At 36.7% G+C, this 22,659-nt stretch overlaps 2 protein-coding genes across 3 annotated transcripts in view; one reads left to right on the top strand and one right to left on the bottom strand.

Annotated features, from left to right (window-relative positions):
- The window catches only part of LOC138324368 (meiosis regulator and mRNA stability factor 1-like), a 32,344-nt gene extending 13,345 nt beyond the window's left edge, over positions 1 to 18,999 (bottom strand). The window contains exons 1-12 of the mRNA XM_069269441.1: positions 18,859 to 18,999; positions 17,664 to 17,867; positions 17,294 to 17,411; positions 16,295 to 16,461; positions 15,177 to 15,346; positions 7,325 to 7,410; positions 4,439 to 5,640; positions 3,524 to 3,702; positions 3,223 to 3,303; positions 1,449 to 1,593; positions 857 to 1,032; positions 398 to 570 (exon numbers count right to left, since the gene is read on the bottom strand). Of these exons, the coding sequence (XP_069125542.1) occupies positions 398 to 570; positions 857 to 1,032; positions 1,449 to 1,593; positions 3,223 to 3,303; positions 3,524 to 3,702; positions 4,439 to 5,640; positions 7,325 to 7,410; positions 15,177 to 15,346; positions 16,295 to 16,461; positions 17,294 to 17,411; positions 17,664 to 17,867; positions 18,859 to 18,861 (2,704 nt within the window). The 5' untranslated portion in view covers positions 18,862 to 18,999. The remainder of the gene's footprint in view (positions 1 to 397; positions 571 to 856; positions 1,033 to 1,448; positions 1,594 to 3,222; positions 3,304 to 3,523; positions 3,703 to 4,438; positions 5,641 to 7,324; positions 7,411 to 15,176; positions 15,347 to 16,294; positions 16,462 to 17,293; positions 17,412 to 17,663; positions 17,868 to 18,858) is intronic.
- LOC138323451 (uncharacterized) overlaps positions 7,401 to 22,659 on the top strand; it is a 24,963-nt gene continuing 9,704 nt past the window's right edge. Inside the window, exons 1-2 of one of the 2 annotated variants that reach the window (XM_069268075.1) lie at positions 7,401 to 7,616; positions 20,336 to 20,806. In XM_069268075.1, coding sequence (XP_069124176.1) covers positions 20,389 to 20,806 — 418 coding nt within the window. In that variant the 5' untranslated portion in view covers positions 7,401 to 7,616; positions 20,336 to 20,388. The remainder of the gene's footprint in view (positions 7,617 to 20,335; positions 20,807 to 22,659) is intronic. The other variant, XM_069268074.1, reaches the window with a different exon arrangement.

Raw genomic sequence — 22,659 nt, 5'->3', positions numbered from 1 at the left:
ATTGAGTATAAACTTGTCAATTAGATGAAGGAAAAGAAGAAACAGTACAAGTATAGGTAGAAAGGATGGTTGATAAAGCACTTGAAGATGGGTTAAGTGTAACAGTTTTGAAGGTGGAGGTTCAAGGAAGGATGAGGAATGTGATGAGGAGTTGGGTTGCAGTTATGGAATCGGGTGGGGGGAGGGGCTAAGGAAGAAGGGTCTCGCATTAATTTGGTATAGGGAGCAGGGCGGGTGGGGGTGTTGGTTGTGATGGTTCCACTTCTCATATCAATTGACATCATGACATGATGAGGCTTTACAATTCATTCAAAGATCCACATTAAATAAATACAAATAGTTAAGAACAGAATTGGGTTGAACAAAAGTGGGAGGGAACTGGTGGATTAGTATTTACCTGCTGACATAGATGTCTGATTCTCAGCCCACTGGACTTTCTTCACGCCTGAGGCAGACACCTGTATCTGGATACCAGGGACACAGCTGATCAGGTGCTCCAGTGGGACACCGCCCTGGGACTGGAGGGATATTGGTAGGCTGGAGAATTCCGCAATGTAACACATTGGGAAGCTGAACGAGGAACAGAGTAAATACTTCAGTAAAGCACAAGTGTTTTTATGTGAAAACAAAAAATATTAGAAGCTGAACAAACCAGATATGTCTCATCATTTTTTTATTCCATCTAAGATTATTTGTGGTATATTGTTTGCGCTTAGTATTTAAAGTTGAAATTAAGAAAAAGAAATTTTTATGGTAATTTTCATGATATTATGAGTCTGGTAAGATTTTTTTCAAAAGATATGAATATGAATAACTGAAGTTTAAAATGATATTAAAATCTTGTTTTGTTGTCTACCTCATCAGTGGCATGTGTCCATCATGTGTCTGTAGCAGAGAATGCACCTGTGGGCCCAGCATCTTTATGGACATTTTGACGTAGGGCAGCATACAGCTGTTGATGGCCTCAGCGTACATGGTACTGCCCTCGGGACAGTGGATTGTACAGACTGGCTGCTCCAGGATCTCCTGTACCTGGTTATAGGAAAACTTTTAAATTAGGTGATTAAACAGAAGGCTGTCTTACAGTAAAACACTACAAAGAAACTGTTTTATCAAACAGGTCATTTAATTAGCTACATGTAACTAGAGTATTCATTTGACTTGCCTAACAGTTATTTTAAACTTAATATTCACTATCATGTCAGTAAACTGTTCCTTTACATGTGAAATAGGGGAAATCATTAACCCCAAAACACATTCACAATAAGAGAATCTAAATGTCCAAAATATCAAGCTAAATAGGTCTGATATATTACAAATATAGCTAGCTGTCGGATCTCCTGGACATCATCGTTATAAGAAATCTTTTTTTAAGTATATTTGTCATTTTGACCACTGTGACCTTGAGAAGGGGTCAAAGTCATTCCTATGAAAAACCCTATCCTTACCTCTCCATCTGCTATCTCTGTAGTCGGAGTGTCCTGTTGAGGGCGTGAGGCTAGGTAGACCATCCTCCCCGACCCTCCCTGTTCTCTGATGTCGATCACATCCCTCATTTTATACAGTTCTGACACACTGATGGATCTGTGATACCTGGTGAAGAAATTATTTATTTAGTTTTAATTATTTAGCAGTATAGACATCACATAACAAATAAACACAGTAGAGACATCACATGTCAACCATAAGTACAAATAAACACAGTAGAGACATCACATGTCAACCATAAGTACAAATAAACACAGTAGAGATATCACATGTCAACCATAAGTACAAATAAACACAGTAGAGACATCACATGTCAACCATAAGTACAAATAAACACAGTAGAGATATCAAATGTCAACCATAAGTACAAATAAACACAGTAGAGACATCACATGTCAACCATAAGTACAAAATAAATACAGTAGAGACATCACATGTCAACCATAAGTACAAATATACACAGTAGAGACATCACATGTCAACCATAAGTACAAATAAACACAGTAGAGACATCACATGTCAACCATAAGTACAAATAAACACAGTAGAGACATCACATGTCAACCATAAGTACAAATATACACAGTAGAGACATCACATGTCAACCATAAGTACAAATAAACACAGTAGAGATATCACATGTCAACCATAAGTACAAATAAATACAGTAGAGACATCACATGTCAACCATAAGTACAAATAAATACAGAAAGACATCACATGCCAACCATAAGTACAAATTAACACAGTAGAGACATCACATGTCAACCATAAGTACACATAAACACAGTAAGACATCACATGTCAACCATAAGTACAAATAAACACAGTAGATATCACATGTCAACCAAAAGTACAAATAAATACAGTAGAGATATCAAATGTCAACCATAAGTACAAATAAACACAGTACAGACATCACATGTCAACCAAAAGTACAAATAAACACAGTAGAGATATCACATGTCAACCAAAAGTACAAATAAATACAGTAGAGATATCAAATGTCAACCATAAGTACAAATAAACACAGTACAGACATCACATGTCAACCAAAAGTACAAATAAACACAGTAGAGATATCACATGTCAACCATAAGTACAAATAAAACACAGTAGAGATATCAAATGTCAACCATAAGTACAAATAAACACAGTAGAGACATCACATGTCAACCATAAGTACAAATACCAATTATGTATTCTGTGGGACGACAAGCTGAAACTGCATGGTCTGATGAAGCTGATTTTATTGCAAAGAATTTCATATAAAACACCAGTTTCCAATAATAAGATCAATCTTTGCTTGAGATAATACATGAACATATTATATTCAACACCCCCACATACACAACAAAGGACATTTTACATATTTAGTCCAGAAGAACTGTATTAGAATAGCATACAGCGGCCCTAGCCCTCGATCTTTCTTTAAAGTTAAGGACAGCTAGTTTCTTAAATATAAAGATTTTTCCTTAACTTTTGTAATGCTGTCCTTTATGGAATTTTAAATCAAAGAATGTTCATGAAACTAGACCTAGATAGAACATAGTGTCTTGCCTAAAGACTTGCTTCTACTGGCCAGTCTTAGGATTTTTTAGAAACACTCATCACCGAGTCCAGCTATGTGGTCATCAGAACACTTACCCATTAATCCATCCTTACCATACTCCCGCAAGCCAGTTACAATGCCTGCAGATTACCCTCATTTAGATTTAAATATAGTATACTCACCTCTTGTCAAATAGTTCTATAAACTTAAACAGAGGTAGAGTATTGTCCTTGGCCTCTAGTAGTAAGGTCACTGCTTCAGACCTGTCCATACAACATATCAATGATTAAATTAACAATACTTATAGTATTCTGATTTCCATGACAACTTCTACACTAGTATTATTAGATACCAGTAGGCTAATTTCATTCTATTGACCTTGACACAGTAGCTATAGATCAAGGTCACTTACTTCAATTTTATATACTTCATTGCCCTTTATATCATCATTTTATTGACTTTATGTTTCTTTGATAAATTTACCTTGTGGTGTTAGCGGGATGCTGTCCCTCATCATTCTTTAGAGTTACATGGATGCGTTTGTAGCCAATCTTTTTGCGGTGGAACTGTGAGATAGCAAAGCGGGCCTCCTCCTTACTGGGGACCTTAACCATCCCTATACTGGTGTTATCAGGCTGGGCCTTCACATGGACATTCAGCACCTACACCATACACAAAATGATCAAGATCAATTCATGAAATTGGTTGATAAGATTTTTTTTTTGGAAAGCAGAAATATAGACTATTAACGAAATATTATCAGTAAATGTTTTAATAATTGTATACCTAATATCAATATTGTATGGATGTTAATTTGGTATTTGCCTGGTTGCTATGACAACACAAATGTTAAAACAACACAAGAAATCCCAGAGGGATCTTGGCGCCCACCAAAGAATAATCTATATCTGACAATGGAAAAATAGATATTTTCTCTGCTTTTCAAACTTATTCTACAAACTATATGTGAAATTTGAGAAAGACCCATTCAGTACTTTCTGAGATATAAAGCAGTAACAAACAATTATCAAACCTAAAGATGGCTACCTTTCGGCCATCTTGTTGACCAATTGGTTCCAAAATGCAATATGCGTAACTAGAGCCCTAAGGGAACATACATATGCATTTGAGAAAGGTCCCTTCAGCACCTTCAGAGAAATAGCGATAACAATAATTGTTAATGGACGAAAGGACGGCTGGACGAACCACAGACAAAAATCGATTCAAATAGCTCACCATCATCAGATGGTGGGCTAAAAATTTGTTACAGTATAGGCTATTGGTAGCAATGTGCAAATGGATGAATATTAATTAACACATGGAAAAGTATAATTATGGAAAATGTGATTTTATTTTTTCAGAGGTGTTACTAATTTAGCATTATTATATAATACGTACCCTGACATGAGGATGGAAGGTGGTAAAGAGGATCTTCCTCCATTCCTTAGCACTGATGTTGTAGTCAAGATTAGAGATGAGTAACTCTACTGGGCCTACTACACTGTCCCAGTCAGGCATGTCCTGTTCACATGGAGAACTTCCAGTCGTGCTCGGACTGTCACTTCGTATTGGCTGGAAAGCATTCATGTAAGGCGAGTGTCTATCAGACAGGTGATTAGTAGACTTGTAAGGATTCTGATAGGGTTGATCCATCATGTGGTAGTTTGGACTGGAGCGATCTATGCCACGACCATTATAAGGACTCTGACGCTGGTTGGAATACTGTGTTGGGGAGCTGGATGGTGCATAATCCAGAGCCTTATGAGAGTTGTAGTTATGTTGTCTATAGCCAGTGTTATTTGGGGGGTAATACTTGTTTCTCCGAGTTAATTCCGAGCTACAAAAGCTACGATTTAAGTCAGGATTCGAAGGGCGATACCCTCCATCCTTTTCAAAGGAATTATTACCATAATTATAATAATTTGAATGAGAATCCATATTGTTGTTGTGTTGCTGATAATTGTTACCATGGTAACCATTGTTGTTACCATAGTAACCAGGGTTGTTTCCATAGTAATTTGAATAGGTTTGGTAACGGTTCTGGCCCCAGGTGTTGTGACTGTAGTAACCATATGAAGACCCTTGCTGATACAGCTGGTCATCATACGTCTGACCAAACATGCTGTAATGTCCTTGACCTTTCTTGAAACCCGAGTTATCGGGTGTGTGTCTGTTTTCTGGTGTGGGTTGTGACTGTGGACGTGATGGGGGTCTAGACTGGGGAGGAGCTTCTTGTTCCTCCTGGTACAACTGTTGCTGGAGAAGTAGGACCTGTCGGCTACTCTTGTTGTCTTTAGAAAATTTATCTACCACTGTTTTTATATCAGTCTGATTGTCCTCCTTCCCATTAACGTCTCCCTGTGGCCCTGGATTTTGTTGACCAGAAGGAGGCTGGGAAGCCATTTTAATAGCTTTTGTTTTTTTCAAAGGACTTTGCTGACTTTTAGAAGTTTTGTCCTTTTTTGTTGTCTTTTCCTGCTCTTTAGAACACAAAGGTAACACTTTAGGTTGCTCTCTGGACTTGGAGCGTCGATATCGGCGCCTTTTAGGTTTGAGATCAGGGGAAGACTCCTTTTGGTCAGCTGTAGGGCTACTGGTGCCTACAAATATTACAATTTATAAATAATGTTTCATGTCTATCTGTTTTAAGAAGAAAATATGAATTAGTAAATGCATTTGATATAATATTTACAACAATGTATACAATGATCTGCAGCTATAGCATATACTGTACTATGTAAACATCCCAAGAGTTCTGAAACAGCAACACATACTAATAGTTGTATTTACATATACAGTGAGATGTACAAAGTCAGAACAAGAGCCCACTGCGTAACAATCAATACCTTATCAACTGTCTAGTTATCCTTGGGTATACTAAAGGCCTAATAAAAATATCTAACAGGTTGGGAACACTCCTGCAGGATAGTCCTGCATTTGAGGAACATTCCTGTATCTGAGGGATAAATTTGTTACGCAAATGCAGGATTTTGTGAAATGAAAATGGATAAAGTTGTTTTAAAAATTTGTATCAAAATAGGGCATCATAATTTTCAGATAGCTGTATAACTGATTGAAGACTATGTTTTTGTGTATGAACTATTGAATTTTATTATCTCACTTTGTCACAAAGCGCAATTTAGGTGCTTTCCATAGACTACAATGTACATGTATATATAGCCATCAGGGAAAATTAGTGCAAATGTCATGGTTGATTGAATTCTACCTGTGTTCTATTTTTTAGCCCCATCGTAACAATAAAGGTGATTTTGTTTGTGACTTTTACAAACAAATATGTATTAATGAGTTATTAAATTGAGTGATGCTGCCATGTAAAAATTATAGTGCCCTTTTTGATAAACATGTTTAAAACAACTTTATCTGTTTTCATTTCAAAGAACCCTCCAACTACAAAATTATCCCTCACATACAGGACTATTACTCAAATGCAGGACTATCCTGCATATACTGCAGTGTCCCCAACCTGTCTAAAGAATATAAGATAACAATTGACAATTAACAAACTTACAAAATGTATCTCATCCAAGCAAAATTCAGTCATGTGAAATATACCATGTCTTTGGGCTAGTGTTATCAAACCGCCATTACATGGTTGAAGCCTTTTTGACTCATTTGATCATGACCTTGAATGAAGGTCAGGGTACTAGGTAATCTATTTGGACAAACTTTATAGCTCTTCATCCTTGTATGCGCGATATTTGGTCTCTGGACCTCTGAGTCATTGTATTGAAAAGAAATCTTATCTATGGTTTTAATATATTTGATGCCTGTGATTCTGGGCAACTAGTTGAAAACAAGTCTTCACTTAAAGTATATTTGACCTCTTTGACCTTAAACCAAGGTCAAGATAATTCATCATCCTGAACTCATCGGGTATTATCTATGTAATATCTATTCCTTGAGGAGTTCCGGATGGATAATTCATAGGAACTAAATTTGTAGCTAATTATCAGATAAAACAATGTTGTTATTTTTCATTAGTATGACTGCAGTTCATACATGTAGCTATTCCACACAACTTTGTTGAATAATATTTATCAACAATTCAGATAATGTTTCGCACATAAGTAAACTATTTTTTTATAAGTTGATAGTAAAATACTGAAAAGTCACAAATGATACAATTTATAATTGTTGATAAAATGCATATCTTGTGTACAATATATTTATCCATAAGTCCACCCCCCCCCCTGCACAATTCATTTTAACCAACGTAACTTGATAACTATTAGCAGGTAAAACAACTTTACAGCAGACACTTACCTTGAGTTGTCTCTGTAGAGGCCAATGCAAAGTCTGCTTGTATGATATTGCTGAACACTTGTTCTCCAGTCATTCTTTTCTTGGCCCTGTAATGGACAGTGTTGGATGGTCAGCCCAGCCATGGCTAACACTGGTGTGTAACTGGTAGGCCTCTCTCATCTCACACTCCAGTAAATGCATGTGCAGGCTCATTTACATATGAAAGGACAGAGTTCTATTCTGGCCTGGCAGGGTATGTGTCAGGTGAAAACCACTACACACATGACTGGAGAACTACACAGGGAAGACAGAGGTAGGTGGATTTTCTCCTGTATTTGGTATTGTATTCTTAATAGTTATATAACATCAGGTAATTTAAAAGAAGAATGATCTACAAATTGATCTGTTAGAATACATTTATTCTATTTGGAAACAAAACTGCTAGATACATGAATATTATTCAATAAAACCGATATATGACACATTTGCATTTTTACAAATTTCTATGTTGCAAAGAGACCATCTTAACTGATAGTTATACATTTTACATACAGATTTTGTGGTCGCTGGTCGCGTTAGAGTGGTCGCTGGTCGCGTTAGAGAGATGGTCGTTTAATAGAGTTAAAATGGTGAAAATGCTTGGGGGAAATTGAAGTGGTCGTTTAGAGCAGAGGGTCGCTTAATACAGATGGTACTTAGTACAGATTCGACCATATCTTAATTTTTCCTTACTCAAGATAATTCAAACTAACATAACCAAAGGGCACATGAACTCATCTAAAACCATAATATTACCATCTTTTATATATCCTTATTTACACCTGCCATCCTGACTCAAGATCACCATAACTCATAAACTAAAGCTCATCACAACACAAAACAAAGATCACTCTTACATAAAGCCAAGATCATCCCCACGCAAAACAAATATCATTCAAACACAGACCAAAGATCATCCCATAGAAGGCAATGATCATCCTCATCAAAACCTATTTCTAACTCACCCTAATCAAGGGTATTCCAAACATGATCCAATCCTAACTCAAGCTCAAGGTCACCCTAACTCACCCTTGCTATAAGTCACCCTAACTCACCCTAGCTCAAGGTCATCCTAACTCATCTTAGCTCTAGATTACCTTAAGCTAACTCATCCTAGCTCAAGGTCATCCTAGCTCAGGGTCACCCTACGTGACCTCACCTAAAGTTCAAGGTCATCATGACTTACATTAGCTTAAGGTCACTCTAACTCAACCCAGCTCAAGGTAATCATAACACACCCTAGCACAAGGCCATATTACCTCACTTTTATTTAGCTTAAGGTAATCCTTATTCATCCTAGTTCAATGCCATCATAACTGATTCTAGCTCAAGGTCATCCTAACTTACCTTAGCTAAAGGACATCCGAACTCACCCTAACTCAAGGTCATTTTAACTCACCTAAGCTAAAGGTCATCCAAACTCGCCCTAGCTCAAGGTCATCCTAACTCACTCCCTTAGCTTAAGGTCATCCTAACTCACCTTATCTTAAGGTCATTCTACATAGCTCAAGGTTGTCTTAACTCAACTTAGCTAAAGGTCATCCTAACTCATCTTAGCTTAATTATAAGGTCATCTTAATTTACTCTAGTTCAAGGTCATTCTACCTCATCCCAAATAGTTAAAGGTCATCCTAACTGACCCTCACTTGAGGTCATCCTTACTCATCCTATCTCAAGGTCATCCTAACTCATCCAACATAGCTCAAGGTAATCTTTTCTCACCTTAGATCAAGGTCATCCTAACTCATCTTAGATCAAGGTCATTCTAACTCACCTTAGCTCAAGGTCATCCTATCTCACATTAGATCAAGGTCATCTAAATCAACTTAGATCAATGTCATCCTAAGGCACCCTAGTTCAAGGTTATCCTAACTCACCTCAGCTAAAGGTCATCTTAAACTCGCCTTAGCTCAATGTCATTCTAACTGACCCTTCATAGCGTAAGGTCATCCTAACTCACCCTAGCTCAAGGCCATCCTAACTCACCTTAGATCAATGCCATCCTAACTCACCTTAGATCAAAGCCATCCTAATGCACAATAGCTCAAAGTTATCCTAGCTCACATTAGCTCAAGGTTATCTGAACTCGCCCTAGCTAAAAGTCATCTTAACTCGCCCTAGCTCAATGTCATTCTAACCTACCCTACATAGCAAAAGGTCATCCTAGCTCATCCTAACTCATCAAAACCTATGGCTAACGTTTTAATCACATTTAATAGTAACCCTTACCATTGCATACAACCCATTATCACATTGACCCAAAGTCACCTTTACATACCTTAATATAAAGTCACTTTTGTCACCATAGCTCAGACTAACCCATGGTCACCAAAACCCAAGGTTACCCTTTCCCAAGGTCACCTTTATTTAGCCTAATCCATTAATGTCACATAAGCTCATTCATACGTTCACCCTAAATCATTTTAACCCAAGGTCATTCTTATTCACTATAAACCATGGCCACTATATTTTACAAAGCCAAGGTCAACAGAATTCATCTAAAGTCTAGGCCTGCAAGTCACCCTAATCCAATGTCAACCTAGCTCAAGGTCATCTTATAGTTCAACCTATTATACAACACCATAACTATTACTTTAACCCAAGATCAACTTAGCCCACCATAACTTACCTTAACTTGTCTTAATCTAAAATCACCTTTATCCATTGTCATCCTAATCCAAACCTACCGGTAGTTCACCATAGATCACCCTATCCTAAGGTCACCCTATTTCACCCTAACCTAAGATCACCATAACTTTAACTTTAACCCAAGATCAAACTAGCTCACCCTAACTTGTCCAAATCCAAAATCACCATAGTTACCATAGATCACCCTATCCTAAGGTCACCCTCGTTTGACCTAACCTACGCTAATCCTAATTCACTTTAACCCAGATCATCCTAACTTGCCTCAACCAAACGTCACCCTACACTGACTCATCCTAACTAACAGCAATCATAGTTTACCCTAATCCAACATGATTTTAACTCAATCTAACCTATGGTCACCAACTCAATTTAACTCAAGGTCACCTTAACTCACTCTTTCCAAGGTCACCTTAATTTATCCTAATAAAAGATCACCCAAACTCACCTCAACTCTTGGCTGCTCTGACCAATTGCAACTTTATCCCCAGTTAACCATAGTTCACCATAACCTATGGTCACCCTAGTTTATCCTAACCTACTATCACCCTAACTCACTCTACCCCAAATCTAACTCACCATAGTCCATACTCATCCTAACTCAAGGTCGTCCTATCTCAACTTAACTCTAGGTCATCCTAACTCACCCTAACTCACCTTAACTCAATTGCAATGTCATCCTAACTCACCCTAACTCAAGGACATCCCAACTAAAGGTCATCCTAACTCACCCTAACTCAATTGCAAGGTCATCCTAACACAACCTAACTGAAGGTCATCCTAACTCACCCTAACTTAATGTGTATAAATCAACAAAATGTCCAGCCAGTTTGGCCAAACTCACAGTCATCGTAGATCATCCTTACCTACAAATAGTCACCCTATTCACTTTAAACCAAGATCGACTTAATTCACTCAAATCCAAGATCACTCTGACTCTAGCTTACCCTAAGCTTCTGTCACCATACAAAGCTCACCATATCTATGGTCATCATAACTCACTTTAACTCATGGTCACCCTAACTCATGGTCACTATTACACATTCTAATCTAACATCACCCTAATTAATCCTAATCTTTGGTCATTCTAACTCACTTTAACCAAAGATACTAATCAATTGTCACCATAACTTACTCACCCTAGCTTGCCTTAACTTACAGTAAACATAGCTCACCTTAATCCAAAGTCATCCTTAATGAGCCTATCAGGTAACCTGTGATCACCCTAACTCACCCTAACTCACTCTAATCTATAATCAGGATTGATGACCTTAATCACATCATTTCAAGATCACCCTAAACAACGGAGACCTTTAATTTTACTCACTGAAGTCTACTGTCACCTTTGTTCACCTTAATCAAAGGTCACCCTAACGTGCCCTAATCAAAGGTCACCCTAACGTGCCCTAATCAAAGGTCACCCTAATAAAATACAACTTGCCCTAATCAAAGGTCACTTAACTTGCCCTAATCAAAGGTCACCCAATTTCGCCCTAATCAAAGGTCACCCTAACCTACCCTAATCAAAGGTCACCCTAACTTACCCTAATCAAATGTCACCCTAACTCGCCCTAATTAAAGGTCACCCTAACTTGCCCTAATTAAAGGTCACCCTAACTTGCCCTAATTAAAGGTCACCCTAACTCGCCCTAATCAAAGGTCACCCTAACTCGCCCTAATCAAAGGTCATCCTATCTTGTCCTAATCAAAGATCACCCTAACTCGCCCTAATCAAAGGTCACCCTAACTCGCCCTAATCAAAGATCACCCTAACCTACCCTAATCAAAGGTCATTCTAACTTATCCTAATAAAATGTCACACTAACTTGCCCTAATCAAAGGTCACCCTAACTTGTCCTAATTAAAGGTCACCAAAACTAACTTTAAACTCAAGGATACCTTAACTCACTCTATACTACAGTGACACTAAGCTTACTGAACATAACGCACGGTCACCCTAACAACTCACAGCTTACAACTCGCCCTAACACATGGAGCTCATCCTCACTCAGGGTCATCCTAACTCAACCTAACTTAACGTCATCCAACTCAACCTAACCCATGGTCATCCTAACTCAATCTAACCCCTGGTCATCCTAACTCAACCTTACCCATGGTCATCCTTACTCGACCTAACTAAAGGTCATCCTAACTCAACCTAACCAAACATGATCCTAACTCAACCCAACTCAAGATCATCCTAACTCAACCTCACTCAAGGTCATCCTAACTCAACCTAACCAAACATCATCCTAACTCAATCTAACTCAAGGTCATCCTAACTCAATCTAACTCAAGGTCATCCTAACTCAAGGTAATCCTTACTCAACCTAACTCAAGGTCATCCTAACTCAACCTAACCAAACATCATCCTAACTCAATATAACTCAAGGTCATCCTTACTCAACCTTACCCATGGTCATCTTAACTCAACCTAACTCAAGGTCATCCTAACTCAACCTAACTCAAGGTCATCCTAACTCAACTTGACCAAACATCATCCTAACTCAATTAAACTCAAGGTCATCCTTACTCCACCTAACTCAAGGTCATCCTAACTCAACCTAACCTAACATCATCTTAACTCAATCTAACTCAAGGTCATCCTTACTCAACCTAACTCAAGGTCATCCTAACTCAACCTAACCCATGGTCATCCTTACTCGACCTAACTAAAGGTCATCCTAACTCAACCTAACCAAACATGATCCTAACTCAACCCAACTCAAGATCATCCTAACTCAACCTCACTCAAGGTCATCCTAACTCAACCTAACCAAACATCGTCCTAACTCAATCTAACTCAAGGTCATCCTAACTCAATCTAACTCAAGGTCATCCTAACTCAAGGTAATCCTTACTCAACCTAACTCAAGGTCATCCTAACTCAACCTAACCAAACATCATCCTAACTCAATATAACTCAAGGTCATCCTTACTCAACCTTACCCATGGTCATCTTAACTCAACCTAACTCAAGGTCATCCAAACTCAACCTAACTCAAGGTCATCCTAACTCAACTTGACCAAACATCATCCTAACTCAATCTAACTCAAGGTCATCCTTACTCCACCTAACTCAAGGTCATCCTAACTCAACCTAACCCATGGTCATCCTAACTCAAGGTCATTTAGGGTCTTTTTGAGTCCTGCAGACCAAATTTACATTAGCATGCACATCAGAGAATCCTTTAATAAAGTCATCAAACCTTTGTGATAATTCAGAGAAAATTTCACAAAAGAATTTTCAGGTTAAACAATATGTCTCACAGTTTCATAAAGAAACACAATTAATTACAGATTAATTGTCATGACCACACAACATTACAATGCGACAAATGATTGGGATGCCTCTCAAGCAGTGTTGATCATTTATAATCTTAATGTAATTTCTGGAATTAAAAGTAGTTGTTTTATCAATCAAACAAAACTATACACACATTTAGTACTTTTAATTAGTTTTACAGTTTATCTATCTTAATGCTTTCCCAGAAGTTACAGACATTCATGTTATCAATACACAACCCCCTTACTTATAAAAAATAAAAAAACACCATATTTTTTGTTACATATTAGAAGCAAACAAACAGCATCTAACAGTCATAGATCTATTCCCTTGAATATAAATTCAGTACATTTGGTCCGGTGATACTAAAGATCTAATAAGACCAATGAAAGTTTTCTTGGAAATGTCTGTCTGACCGGCGTAGCTTAGCACACACTGGTTGTACATGTACAATGTATCATCCTTCTGGTTATACAGAGTACAATGTATCATCCTTCTGGTTATACAGAGTACAATGTATCATCCTTCTGGTTGTACAGTGTACAATGTATCATCCTTCTGGTTATATATTGCACAATGTATCATCCTTCTGGTTGTACAGTGTACAATGTATCACCCTTCTGGTTGTACAGTGTACAATGTATCATCCTTTTGGTTGTACAGTGTACAATGTATCATCCTTCTGGTTATACAGTTTACAATGTATCATCCTTCTGGTTGTACAGTGTACAATGTATCATCCTTCTGGTTGTACAGTGTACAATGTATCATCCTTCTGGTTGTACAGTGTACAATGTATCATCCTTCTGGTTATAAAGTGTACAATGTATCATCCTTCTGGTTATACAATGTACAACATTTCCTAGCCTTTGCTGTAAATCTTGAACAGGCTTAAATTGTATGGTAGTGCTCTATTTAATGTAAGTTTGACTAAAGAAGATGACTTGTGAATGTCTATGATTTTGAACTACGGTAAACTGAAAATAGATGATGTGACATCGTAGTGTAAGGTGATTATCAGTGGAAATGGGACTACAATAATACAATAAAACATTTTATTATATGGCTGTGTATTTTGCTTGCTCCTGATTGGCTGAAACTACACTTTCACGCCACGATACAACACGATATCCACCAGAAAATTTCGAACTATATATGCATTGTGACGTCATCCCAGGTTGATATAAGATTCAAAAACTCCCAGGTCGTACCCAAATATAGAAATCTTGCATTGTGACGTCATGTAAAATGATGTCACAATCACTTCACAGGTTGATATAAGATTCCAATGGGTCCAGGTTGTACCCGAAAATAGCGTAAAGGGAATTTCCGTGACGTCAAATATCTAATGTGACGTTATCATTCATCAAGATGTGTAGGGGAGTAGCAGGTTTACTGGAATTAAAGTGACCTTGAAAATATTTGTGTGTACATTTTTGTCAGATTTTTAAACTAATAAGCAAAATGTATTTCCTGATGTTTCCTCTATTTTATTGATATTATCAGCCTTCATTTTACTCTTAAAACTTATTCAACAGGACAATTGAGTTCCGGGGAGAGGGGCTGCTCAATATCATGAACAGGAAATACATGTACATATACATGTAGTCAAATGGTTTACATTATGTAAATGTCATATAATAAATCAGATATCGACCTGTTTTCAGGTGGATACAGTGATTTATCAACTCTCAAAAGTGAGATAACCCTCTCCCTTCGGCCTCGGGTAATACCACTTCCTCAAATTGATAAATCACCTTATCTACCTGAAAACAGGTCGATATTTGTATAATATCAAGACCATTCTAAAAATGGCACATACAATGTATTTATCAATGATAATGCACCCTTTTACAATAAACGTCTGGATGTATCATGACTACAATGACCCTATATAATTACCTGACAGCATCGCTATGGCTGGGGAAGCGAAGTAGAGCATAGCTAGCTGACACACTGATCACTCTCCCTCCACAATTTGTTGATAGCTTCTTCAGACAGCTTTCCACCATTTTGGCTGGCTGGTCAGTAGGAAACCCTGTGACTACAATCTCTTTCTGACCCTCGTCTGACTAAAATATTAATCAAAGGGAGATAATTAGATAAGGAATGTATCACAGACTATATTAATAACTTCAAAGGGAGAAAGAACAGTTGTATTGAGCATGAAGGGCATCTGAATTACAGTGGTCAAAAAAGCACGCTTGGGCCTTTCGGAATCGCTTTTCACAACAACACGACTGCATCAAAGATAAGCAAGCTGCAACTTTCATCCAACATCCTCCAAATAAAAAGAAGGTCCAGTCTGTTTCAAAATAAAAATCAAAGCAGACAAATTTTTCTTTTCTGCCTTTGAAACAATTTCCTGACTTGAACAAGTTGATTGATATATTGTTGGATACCATGGTTATGCTGCATAAGTATTATTGCCGAGGACCCATTATTACACTTGTACTTCTCGACAGACTGGATATGATAGACAAATATGTTGATTTTTGCCATATTTATACATCAGTTTTGGTTTACGCAACATGTTTGTTATACATTCGCAAATTATTCTCAAATCAAATGCAAAACAGACGCAATACAAACGCTGAACTCAACATACATTCGCTACAAATTATTTTAATTCATGATGTCAACGTGATAGGTACGCTATATATATTTTTTACACACTGTCCCAGTTCGCTATAAAGCCTCAAAACCCTATCAGTTGCGGATATCATCAAATAACAGCGGATATATAGCGTATATAATAAGTATGTATTGAGTATATATTGCGAACGAATAGCGTATCTAATGCGAATGATTTCCGCAATCAAAATTTTGTGCAGTTCAAAAATCCTGGGAACCAAAAAACATGCCATTGCGGATAATTACGGACGTGAGCGGATGTTGGGCAACAGATACAAGTACGATTTATGAATATTATGTATGTTCAGCGAATATCAGCCAATTTTGTGCGCAGCACATTCACAAACCTTCCTAAACGCCAGTGAGACTGGGCCTTAAGCACTCACCAGATCAGGCTCCCGATGGGGGAGATCCTGTACCAAATCCTCATACAGGAAGTGTTCGTTGGCACACAGTTTTAGAGCCTCGTGGACTTGTTTGTTGTGGATCAGGATTACATGGTAGCCCTTTCTATGGCGCATATCTGACAAGTCAGAGGCAAAATTGATGTCACCTGTTAATGGAATTTTACCAATTAAATTCTTATAGCAGTGCTGGTATATTAAAAATGAATGATCTCTTTTTGAGTCTGTCAAAAAACTATTTCATTAGCACTATAAACATATGCGGCTCATACTACACAAATAAATATTTATGACCTAAAAATTCAAATCATAAAAACAGAAAGTTCCACATACACATTTTATTTCAAAGTATGATAAAATTTCCATCACTCCTTTTGCCAATTAGCAAATATATAGATACAGACAGACAGTTCACAATTAATACAATATCAAGAGGACATCATATAAAGTACAGAAGCCAGAGGTTATAAGTGCAGGTATACATATATACATAAGCTGGTACATTTGTAGATTTATTTAGAGAAATCTATTTTTACATTTATGTGTGTATTAATTAAAGTTAGACATTTACATGTAGATCCTAATCTGCCGTTGCCTATTTCAGAGTAATCGGCTCTTCACAAAAGTCACAAATTAATAAATCATTGGTTTCCAGCAGAATCACATTGTTATCTTAAAGAAAAGTTACATTGAATCTACCGGTAACCCATAACCAATACCTATCAGTAAGATCAGATAACTCTGTAATTTACAAATACAGAATACAGTGGTTTCGAGATCCCATAACAATGCGTGTAAAGTAGGAATTACCATATATGGATTACATGTAGTCCCGCCTTTTGGTGATTGTGATGTTACAGAATTCACATCAAAAAATGATGTCACAATCACCAGAAATGGGACTACTATTGAACGGTAAATTGTACTTTACCCATGGGATCTCGTAACCACCCATACTGATCTAGAGGATGGTTCACTTACTGGAGATGAGTACCACCTCGGCTGGAGGGAGGTGTTTGTCTGTGAATCGTCGGAGACTTTGACGAAGTTTGTCATCAGCAGCATTTTTACTGGTAGCATTGATATGTACAACATCCACCTGAAATGGATGATAATTTAAACATCACTTATCACAAATAAAAGCATACAAATAACACAACCTTCATTGCAAACAAAATACTTCACAAGCATATTCACATTTCATTCTAATTTTATTCATCTATTCACATTTTTTTCTAAAATAAAATTTATTTCATGAGTCTATATCAAGCCAAACTATTCATAACATTTAGCATACCAGGTATGTATGCTGCAAATGTCTAACAATTTTACAAAAATCTGAATTTTATACCTGGGCTGCATTGAGGTCTTGAATGACCTGTTTACTCTCTTTAGTTGTGTCACAGACACACAAAAACTCCACCTCACGTCTTCCAGTGAAAAATTTCTCCCGGATACATTTTACAATCGATATAGCTGACTTCCATCGTGGTACATTACAGTTTTCTATGTCCCAGAAAACTCCTATTGGAATCAGAATGTTTTCTGCCATCATCTATTTTGGAAAAAAAAAGAAAGAATTAATGTTCAGATTATATAAAATACAAATACAGTTCAACCTTGTCTATAAAGACCAACCAAGGATCTGATCCAAAATAAGTACTGTCCATTTATATACTGTATATATGAAGATTAGAAGTGGTTAACGTTGCTACATATGTACAGTACATGTATATGGCATAGTACAGTTAGTTTAAATACTGTATTTATATTACTAAATATAGGATCAGCTGGTCTATTTAGAGCATAGTATTGTATGAAATATCATATTATATAGTTTATCTTTGCCTCAGAGATTGGGTTGAACTACATGTAGCTGCAGATGTATAGTATTGCCACATTACAAATATACATGTATAAATGTTTGTACAGATCTAGAGTAATGTACAAGATTGTGTATTCAGAAATATGACTATAATAGACTCATATGTAATCATGCACCCTACGGTGTACATATACATAGTAGATCTGTGTATATGGCGTCTGCATATATACATGTAATGTACATAAAGATCTATCTGCATTCAGATTAATCAAAAGATTTTGGTACTATGTACAGGTAAGTGTTGAAATATGTACATGTACTGTTATATCTGTAACAAACGACATTGATTTCTACACAGTTATAACTGTAATTAGTGATGGGTATGAACAATCATTTTAAGGATTTTGAGACTTTTCAAGAAGTACAATGGGCCGAAATAGCCAGGTTACAGTTAAGGTTAGGTACAACTGCAGGTTAATAAATGCAATTATTTCTAACAAATACATTATATTTGCCTCATTGCAATATTGTCTATTAATGAAATTTCTACTGTTTATTCAGGCCCTGTTGAAAATAGAGACATTGGATTCTATGGGACACGATCAATCAATGGCGCTTCAAATCAAAATGATTGCCAGATGTGATGCAACTTTCCCAACACAAGCTTAGCTGTAATTCATCAGCTGATCGTATTAGAAATCATCATTAAATCGCTTTTTACCATATGGCAATGCTTTTATATGAGTTATTCTCTCTGTAATCTAAAGCAGGATCGCTTCTCCTGTCCTTGTTGAATGTCCCCCTCCATCGTACGGCCGTGTCCCCATGTCTGACCGATCAAAACAAACCACAGCTGTTTTGTAAGTTTCTCTTTAATCTAAGGGAGGCAACTCTTGTTGCAAAACGTCGTCAATTTATAGGTAGCACAAGCCTAAACAAAAGTACCATAAAGTCATTTACAGAATTTAGTAATAATAGTATAATACCCAAAGATAAAAACAATAACAACCCATTCTTCCTATGGACCATTTTTTGAATACTAGAATATTTCTGAATTTATATCCAAATTTCAGTTTTTGACAAATTATATGAATTTAAAATTTACATGACAAGATTAATTTCTCGCGGAAATAATTCTTGAATATGTACATTTTTTGTACGTATAATGTACCGTATCAAATTTCGCAACGAAAGCAACAATAGGCAATCATGTTCATTGTACATATACTGTTTCGGTACCTATTGCAAAAAGATTCATACTTACGCAATACATTTTCTCCAAATGTATTAAAAATTCAGCTGCTGACCATTAAAACGAGTGTTTATATAATAATTGATATGAAAACATCAGCAAACTTTTAAGTCCCGTACGGGTGTCACAATAATTTGTGTTTGATAGATAAGTTGTGTCCTAACTGGGTGGAAATTTTATCATGTTATTTTTCTTAAGTAATCTATTGTTTGAATATCCATCCTCGATATTCCAGGGGTTCCGATCACAGTTACGATCTCTACACATCGTAAGTGATCGTAACCCCTGGAGTATCGAGGATGTTGAATAGCATACTGTAATTAAGCTGTGGAAATCATTCAAATGGACAGAAGAATATAAATACATGATGCCTTATAAACATTAGTTACAAGTTACATGTAGTTACATACATGTAACAGACGTTATGTAGCCTACGATAAAATTCTTGTTTTTTTATGCCTTATGTGTATTTAGATGGCAACATACTTGCAGATTTCTCTTTAAAATAACTAATAGCAATGAAAAAAAACCATAATTCTCTGAATAAATAGAATGAATAAATTCACTATTCAAGTAGGCCTATCGAGATTATGAAATAACAGTTTACATTGTTTCATCTCGTTAAAAAATGTGCTTAAGTTTGAAACACATTCGCCATGCTTTATCAGTATTTAAATTGATATAGATCTATCAGAAAATTAAAACTATTACATGTATATATGTATGTCTACGTCCTTGCTCTAGATTTGATCAAAGAAAATTTCTAAAAATATTTTAATGAAATATGCACGCATGAACGTTCATTTTTATTCAATTATGTGATATATATTATCGACACATTCGTTAATTGAACTATATAATAATTTGGCGAAGTATGTTCCGGCGATATATGCCCGGAGACCGGTTTTAGTTTCGAATTACCCTAGCTAGCTATATTTATTTTTAGACGGAGAAAACCCTTCCGGTGGATTTCCCAAAGCATGACAAAACTCACGAAATATGAAGGTGCTTGATGTTATTCGCTATGCTGGATATACCTTTGCTGTTGGCACTGTCACTGAGGTTATTTATATAATATACAAAAGATTTTCCAAGAAACCCAAAGCAAAGAAGGCCATGACAGAAGTGATTTTCTTTCCTGATAGCAAAGTGGCATGTGTGGACTACTTCACAAAAACAAATGGTTGTATGTCAAGGGACTGTAGGTTTTCTCATAAAGAAAACTCACTCAGCAAACTCTTCGTGACGTTGTCGAATTCCACAAGGAGTATGGATGTCTGTGTGTTTGTGATGACATGTACTGATTTATCAGATTTACTGATCCGGGCGCATCAGAGGGGAGTACGTGTACGTGTTATCACTGACTGTGAACAGGTGGACGCCACTGGGTCCCAGGTCTGGCGTTTACGTAGTGAAGGTAGGCTTCAGAGGCTGCTCATTACCATCAATATATATGCTAGTATGGAGAAACTATAATTTAGAATATTGTAATATTTAATTATACATGTATATAATCAATTCTAATTAATGTAACCAAGGATTTATAAGTGAAAACACACACATATATACGGAAGCGTATTAGGCTCACGTACGACAATATTTTTCAGGATAACGAAAATGTTTTATTTGGCGGCCGCCATATAATTATCTGGCCGCCGCCACTTAATTTATCTGGCGGCCGCCAGATAAATTAAGTGGCGGCCGCCAGATAAAACATTTTCGCTATCCTAAAAAATATTTTCGTACGTGAGCCTAATACGCTTACGTACGTATACGTCCTTGATGTAACTATGTACTACATGTAGACTAAATGATATACATGTACATGTATTTAAATTTAAAATGTCACTTTCCCTTCCATATACAATCGTAGGTTATGTATGAAGTGATGTGTAATGTATGGAATTAATCATCGTCACTGCTGACATTTAATATATATTGCATATTAAGAGTTGTAAATGTTGTTCTACAGGTGGTTCTGTATAAGTATGATATGTCAATGTATTCTTCAGCGAGATGGCTCTATAAAAAAGGACTAGACTTCCACTATTATGATTTATAAAGAAACACAGCACATGTACAGATATACCACAACCTGCCACAACATATAGATATCCACACACCCGAAAAACGGCGGTCTTAAATGATCTTGGCTTTTGATAGGAAATTTAATAAAACAAATGAAACCTTTAATTATGCACTATTGTACATCCCATGTGCAAGACGAGTCGTACACCTCAAGCTCTGTGTTATTCTCATTGCATAGCGAAAACACGATGTATTTTTTTCTATAAATGACTATTATCTATTTCCAAATATCTCCCATTACACAACCTCGCTTTTTGTCGTTGAAGTAAATTTTCTCATTGGCCAAAAAAGAGATGGACCCTCGCGATCGACAGCCACAAAGTTAGCTCATGGACTATGTTGATGTAGCTGAAATAATGCTCATATGATCATGAATAACCATCACTCGGCTCCCTTAGTTCCTTCATAAAATATTCTAACGTGCCGAGGTCGAGGTCCCGTTATAGTAAAACAACCAGTATAAGGAACATTGTTTCGGGGTAACAGATTCTTAGCCTGCTTAGCACTACACAGGAAGATAATGGGACGTATGTTTAACTTAAAGCTTACTTACTATTGTCAGTATAATTTAACCGGGTTGAGCATGTTGTTCGATTAATGTTGAAGCATATGCTCCAGTGAGAAATACTGTAGACAGGGGTTCCTATCAAACTTTATGAGACCGTGTCGTCCAAAACACATACATTACATTCGCTATACACACAGATCATGGCATACATAGGACCAACCGACCTAACTGTTAATGCATAAGGCAAAAAAAAAATATTAATATGTCTGTTTAGGGTTACATTGGCAAAAAAATAGGGTCGGTAGGTATGTTTTTCACTAGTCCGCTAAACCTGCCTATATTATTAGGCTTTTTTATTTATTTATTTTTTTGCCTAATATGGCCTATATATATTAGGAAAAAAAAAAAAAAAAAGCCTAATAATATAGGCAGGTTTAGCGGACTAGTTTTTCACAATAAAATTTATGGCCGGAAACGGAGTCCGAGATCGAAATCGTGACTTTTTTTTTTCGTAGTAGTGGAAAAAAATTAGGGTCGGGGGTAAAATATAATTGTCGGTCGGGTAACTCTAAACAGACATATTTTTTGCTTGGCCTAATCAATCAACCAACCAGCATGGTATTGTAGATTCTTGACCGCCTCAGCACACACAACGGTCGCTCTTGTCTTGTTGT

Source organism: Argopecten irradians, chromosome 5 (genome assembly GCF_041381155.1).
Source record: "Argopecten irradians isolate NY chromosome 5, Ai_NY, whole genome shotgun sequence".
Classification (NCBI taxonomy): Eukaryota; Metazoa; Mollusca; class Bivalvia; order Pectinida; family Pectinidae; genus Argopecten; species Argopecten irradians.
Note: the sequence above shows the minus strand (reverse complement) of the source record. Positions and strands in the feature narration are given on the sequence as shown.